General features: G+C 51.6%; 1 protein-coding gene across 1 annotated transcript; it reads right to left on the bottom strand.

Annotated features, from left to right (window-relative positions):
* Positions 1-1,093: 1,093 nt before the first annotated feature.
* LOC137846820 (olfactory receptor 14J1-like) lies at positions 1,094-3,698 on the bottom strand. Its single transcript, XM_068664931.1, has 3 exons — positions 3,293-3,698; positions 2,478-2,609; positions 1,094-2,052 (listed from the first exon to the last, which is right to left on the bottom strand). The coding sequence occupies exon 3, from the start codon at positions 2,027-2,029 to the stop codon at positions 1,094-1,096; it is 936 nt and encodes a 311-aa protein (XP_068521032.1). The 5' UTR covers positions 2,030-2,052; positions 2,478-2,609; positions 3,293-3,698.
* Positions 3,699-6,697: the final 2,999 nt, after the last annotated feature.

Raw genomic sequence — 6,697 nt, forward strand, 5'->3', positions numbered from 1 at the left:
AAGGACCATGTTGAGCTCCCTGCCCCAGCAGCAACCGCACTGGCCCTCAGCAGATGTGCTGGATGGCACGCACTGGGAGGTGCTAGCGTGCATCAGAGAGCTGCAAGGAGGGCGCTGGAGAGGGCCGGGGCAAGGCGGGCAGCAGATCCCCATGCAGGGGCTGGCTGGCCCTGGACGCTCCATGAGTGCGTTGCAGGTCCTGGCAGGCTGCAGTGAGGGGGCAAATGCCCTGGGCCCCCTTTCTGCTTTGACCAGGCCAGCAAGGGCCCAGAGCAGCCTCCTCTCCCCTGCCCCTGCAGCTCTGGGCTCCCTTCACACAGTTCTGGCTCTGCAGGACCAAGCCCTGCTGGGAGCCCTCCCCTGCATGCTCCCACCACTCCCTGACGCTGCTGTTGCCCTTTGCCAGGCAATGCCCAGCCCAACCCAGCAGCCCAGGCTGGGCTGGCCCCAGGGCAGTGCCCACTGCAGGCTGCTGCAGGGCTCTGGGCACGGCCACCACAGCCCCAGCCCCTTGCAAGGCACCTCAGCTGCTGGGACAAAAGTGGCTCTGGGCCTCCCCAGCAGTCCCCAGGCTGGGGCCAGCCATGGCTCAGGAGATGGAGGTCCATGAAGCTGCAGGAGCCCTGGTCTCTTGCCTGGAAGATCCCCAGCACAGAGTATCTGTGTCCCACAGGGCCAGCACAAGAGGCCTGGCCCAGGCACAGAGCAGCTCCAGATTCCAGTCGGTGAAGCTCCAGATTGCCCCACTGAGTAGTGATGGGCAGCCCCAATGGCCAGCTGAGCTATTCCTAAATGTGACAGCAGTGCTTTTGGTCTTGAGCCCCTTCTCCATTGGGAGAATGAGATGGGATCTGAGAGCTGTGAATATCTAATGGCTTCTTTATTGTCTTTATCTACACTGGAAGATTGGTTCTTGAAGTACCGTAGATGACTAGGTCAAAATAAAAATCAATATGTAGGAAGATAAGAAGAAATTCCCTTAAATTAAAATAATACTTTCACATGTTAAAAAATAAAAATAATAAAAAAATAAAAATAAATCAGAAAATATTTTGTGAGATATTCACTCAGTATTTTTAGGCTGGTGAGCATATTAATGATTCTTAAGAAGTATGTATGAAAGTAATTTCCTGAGAGCATTTTTCAGTTCCTGGTTCCTCATGCTGTAGATTATGGGATTCACTGCCGGAGGCATCACTACGTACAAAAATGCCACCACCAGGTCTAGGGATGGGGAAGAAATGGAGGGAGGCTTCAGGTAGGCAAACAAACCAGTGCTGACAGTCATAGAGACCACAGCCAGGTGAGGGAGGCACGTGGAAAAGGCTTTGTGCCGGCCCTGCTCAGAGGGCATCCTCACCACCGCTCTAAAGATCAGCATATAGGACACCACAATGTAAACAAAACAAAGAAATACTAAAGAAAGAGTAAAGACAAGTGCCCCAACTTCCCTCAGGTAGGCATCTGAGCAGGAGAGCTTGAGGATCTGGGGGATTTCACAGAAGAACTGGTCCACAGCATTGCCTTGGCCGAGGGGCAGGGAAAATGTGTTGGCCATGTGCAGGACAGCGTTGAGAAAGCCACTGCCCCAGGCAGCTGCTGCTATCTGGGCACAAGCTCTGCTGCCCAGGAGGCTCCCATAGTGCAGGGGCTTGCAGATGGCAACGTAGCGGTCGTAGGCCATGACAGTGAGAAGGGAATACTCTGCTCCAATGAAGAATACGAAAAAGAGGACTTGTGCAACACATCCTTGATAGGAGATGGCCCTGGTGTCCCACAGGGAGTTGGCTGTTGCTTTGGGGACAGTGGTGGAGATGCAGCCCAGGTTGAGGAGGGCGAGGTTGAGGAGGAAGAAGTACATGGGGGTGTGGAGGCGGTGGTCGCAGGCTACGGCGGTGAGGATGAGGCCGTTGCCCAGGAGGGCAGCCAGGTAGATGTCCAAGAAGAGTGCGAAGTGCAGGAGCTGCAGCTCCCGCTTGTCTGCAAATGCCAGAAGGAGGAACTCACTCACAGTGCTGACGTTGGGCATTTGCTGACATTAAACACAGCTGTCTGTTGAAGACGATAAGGCAGAACAAGTTAGTACACACTTCTCTGAGGGAGACTTATTACAAGCCTTAGAGCACCCCCAGCCCGAGCATTTGTTTGCAGGAGAACCTTTCTGCAGCTTTCTTGCTTGAGCTCCAGCTGGTGCTGGCTGATAGTGGCACTGGGAGCAGGGGCTGCTGTGGGCTCCAGAGGAGTCCTTCCTGCTGTGCTGCAGGATGGAAGCAGGAAGATGGGAGAAACTCAAGTGCCGTCCACTTGTCACATCCATGAGCTTTTCAGTGTTGTTGTCAACAACCCAATGCAGAGCAGACCTGCAGGTATTTTATTTTTTTTTTGCCCCTCCCCTTTTTTTTTTTTTTTAATTTAGCTTTCAATAACACTTCTAATGCTTATGACAGGTGTTGGATGCTTGAACTCCCTTACATTACCTGTGCACTCCCAGAGAAATCCTGTGGGTGCCAGGAGGCAAAGGGACCGTGCCTTGGTGAAGACTGAGCAGTGCAGCTCTGTCACTTTTGTTATTCCTCTGAGCTACAGGACCATCCCACTCTGGTGTTTCCCTGAGGAAAAAAACAAACAAACAAACAAAAAAAAACATTAGATGGCTGCTAATTGAGGAGAGCCACAGCAAGCCAGAAGGAGCTTGAGAGCTTCTCCTCGTCTGGGCTCTGCCTGCTGTGCTGGCCATGCCTGCCCCACAGCCCATGGGGTGCAGGGGGAGAGGAAGCCAGGGAGGGACTGCTCCAGGAGAAGGCATCTGCACTGCAGGGCATGGCCACGAGGTGCCCGAATCCCCCCTTCCACAGCGTTTCTGGCAACAGCTCCTTCTGGCCGCCTGCCCCTCTCTCTGCTGCCTGCAGCTGTTCCTGCCGGGAGCTGCTGATCTGCGCCCACCTCTTCTTTCCCCCTGCCCATGCTCACAGACCCCATCCCACGTGGCTGTGCTCAGCGCTGCCCTGCAGCACCCTGCCACCAACAGGACCCTGTCAAGGGGCACCTCCATGGCTACGGGATAGCTGACAGAGAGCCTGGCATGGGCGGCCATGGCAGGGTGTTCTGGGCTGACCGGGGGCACCTGGCTTAGGGCACTCCAAGGGGCTTCTGCCAGACGTCCTCACCTCTCAGTGCAATCCAGCAGGACTCTCAAAGCCTACTGCATTGCCCACTGCCCTCCCAGAAACAAGACCCAGGAGGAGACCCTTCCAGGACCTGCAGCTATATGGCCTTGCAGCCAGACGCTTACCTCGTCAAGGGCTGTGCAGATTTCTCCTGCGGTCAGCGCTCAGCATCCTCCCACTCCCAACTGCCTCCAAGCCCTCTCTCCTTCTCTCCTCTCCCCATGCCAGCTGTTGTCAGAGCCCCCAGCCCTGTTGCACTGTGCAGAGGAGCTGCTCCTGGGCAGAGCTGTCTCTCTGCACCAGGGCCTCTTGCCAGGAGCTCTCTCTGTCCCAGGAGCCCGGCCCAGCTCAGCAACCCAAGGCATTGTAATTACTTCTCTGGGGGCTTTGATGATGAGCCCACAGACCTCAAGCACTAAGAGACAATTGAAGACATCTCTCCAGAAGTCCATGTCAGATGTATATTTCCTGGAGTGTCCCCCTGATGGCCAGCACTGACACAGCTCCCCCTTGGAGCTCGTTAGAATAGAACAGTGGAGGCAGTGAGGACAAGGAGACAAAAACAGTGTGAAGGTGACACTGAGGTGTAGGCAAAGTGGATGCGTTTCACCAAGCACAAGGGTCAAACCTTGACACCCTGCCTCTGGGAGAGAGAACCTTTCCCTTTACACCTTGCTCAGGGCTCTTCCTGGGGCAGTAGGAGATGGGGATGTGCATTGCCAAGTTCAGGAGAATGGTACGACCCCTTCCTGGTTCATGGGTAGGGGCAAGGAGACAATGAGGCCCTGGTGCTCTCTCCTCGTAGGTCTCACTGGCAGAGACAACAGCCATAGCTATAGACACAAAGACCTGGGTCCTGTTGGGGCTTTCAGCCTTTCCATAGCCCTAGCTCCTCTCCAAATCAGGATATTGTAGGGACTCCCGTGTACCTCTTTACCGGCTAGCTGTAGACACTTTTCCATGTGGTGTCACACTGGATGTGAGCTGTCTGACAATCCAGATCTTCTTGGTGGCTATGCTCCTCATAAGGCAGCTCTGTAGGAAGCTGGCCTGGTTCCTGGTGAGCAGGCACTACTGCTCATATGGCATCCCTTGTGGTGCCCTGGGCACTGCTCACTCAGCACAGTCCCAGTCTGCCCTGATGTGTGGGGTTCCTCTTCCTCCAGTGCAGGAATGGGCTCTTCTCCTTCTCAATGTCAAGAAGTTTGTATAGGGAAAATCCTGCAGTTCTCAAGGTTTCTCTGGACAGATGCCACATTCTGTCAGCTGTTAATATCTGCAGGGAGATGTCTCATTCTAATTGTGCTCTCACAAGATAACAGTATCAGCAGTTGTAGGAGAGTGTGAACAGTAGAGGAGTAACTAGTTAAATGGAGCTGCAGACCAGGCTCACAGAAGGGTAGAGGATGGAAGGTTGCCCAGTTCCATTTTTTCTGTGCTTCTCATGTATGCTATCATTTTCTCTGAAGCCCTGTCATTTTCTCTGGAGTCCTAAATGTTGTTAGGCTGTGCAAAGAAAAAAAATTAGAATGGCCAAAACCCAGCTGGAGCTCAATATGTCTATTACTGTTAAAGACAATAAAAATGGTTTTTGTTTGTTTGTTCGTTTGAATTAAAAGAGATGATGAAAAGGCTGAGGTACTCAGTGCGTTCTTTACCTCAGTGTTTTGCAGCAAGACCAGTAGCTACCCTGATACTCTCCCCCTGAGCTGGTAGATAAGGACCTCGAACAGAATGAAGCTCTCATAATCCATGAGGAAATGGTTAGAGAACTGCTACTCCACCCAGATATGCAGACGTATAGGGGACTAGATGGGATCCACCCATTGGTACTGAGGGAGCTGGCAGAAGTGCTCACCAAGCCATTTTCCATCATTTTTCAGCAGTCCTGGCTATCAGGGGAGGTCCCTGTCAACTGTCAACTAGCAAATATGATGGATATCTACAAGAAGAGACAGAAGGATGATCCGAGAACTACAGGCCTGTCAGTCTGACCTCTGAGCCAGGGAAACTCATGGAGCAGATTATCTTGAGTACCATCACACAACAGGACAACCAGCTGATCAGGCCCTTTGATAAACCCAGTTGGGTTTATCAAAGCAGGACCTGCTTGACAAATCAGATCTAAATCTATGAGAAGGTGATGTGCTCAGTGGACAAGGGAAAGGCTGTGGATGTGGTCTACCTAAACTTCAAAAAGGCTTTTGAAACGATTTGCCACAGCATTCTTCCAGAGGATCTGGCTGCTTAAGGCCTGGAAAGAATTACGTTTCAATGGGTTAAAAACTGGCGGTGTGGCTGGCTCCAAAGATTTGTGGTGAATGGATATTAACGTAGCTGAGGGTGAGAGCAAGGCCAGTTTATAGACCTGTGCCAGGTCTATAAACCAAAGCTAAACCAAGGAAAGCATGTCCTGATAAAGCAAACGAAAGCATGGCCAGGGAAGGGAAAGCTGAGCAAGGAAAAGCAAAGCAAAGCAAAGCTAAGCTAAGCAAAGGAAAGCATGGCCCCATAAAGCAAAACAAAGCAAGGCCAGGGAAGGCAAAGCTGAGCAAAGGAAAGTAGCACCAGGAAAAGCAAAGCATAACCAGGGAAGACAAAGCAAACAAAGCAAAGCAAAGCAGTTTGAGGCAAGGCAAAGCACAGCACGGGTAGGAAAAGCAAAGCAGTGCCAGGTCTATAACCCAAAACTAAACCCAGGAAAGCATGGCCAGGGAAGGCAAAGCTGAGCAAGTCAAAGCAGAGCAAGGGAACGTAGCACAAGGAAAAGCAAAGCAATGCCAGTAAAGAAACAGCAAAACAATCTGAGGCAAAACAAAGCAAAGCTGGGGCAAGAACAGGAGAGAAAAGGAGGTATGGAAAAGCAGAACTGCCAGGAAGAGCAAAGCAAAGCAGAGCAAGGACAAAACAAAGAGAAGCAAAGCGAACGTAGCGAGCTGGCGGCCAGCCCTCCTTTGGGTTCCAAGTGCCTGTTGGGGGGAGACCGGAGGGCTCCAGGTTGTGTGCAGGTGGCAGCCAGACTTGGACAGTGGCTGTACCCTGATCGGATGCAATGCGGATGAAAGCTGAGCAAGACAAGGAAAAGCCCTGCTAGGCATAGGGAAAAGCAGTGACCACCAGGGCCTGGAAAAGCAAAGCACGGCCTGTAAAAACACATCAGATAGGTCCAACATGAAAACAAATCATGCAAGGCACATGAAATAAATAAATAAATAAATACATTAAAAAAAAAGGAAAACGAATAAAAGATGAAAGGCAAAGCAAAGCAGAGCAAAGCAAAGCTAAACAAAGGAAAACATGGTCTGATAAAGCAAACGAAAGCAAGGCCAGGGAAGACAAAGCAGAGCTAAGGAAAAGCAAAGCAAAGGAAAGTAGCACAAGGAAATGCAAAGTATTTCCAGGAGAGAAAGAGCAAAACACTCTGAGGCAAAGCAGGGGCAAGAACAGCAGAGGAAAGGAGGTATGGGAATGCAAAACTGTGCCTGGATGAGCAAGGCAAAGCGGAGCAAGGCAAAATAAAGGGAAGCAAA

The sequence above is a fragment of the Anas acuta genome, chromosome W, assembly GCF_963932015.1.
Source record: "Anas acuta chromosome W, bAnaAcu1.1, whole genome shotgun sequence".
NCBI classification, from domain to species: domain Eukaryota; kingdom Metazoa; phylum Chordata; class Aves; order Anseriformes; family Anatidae; genus Anas; species Anas acuta.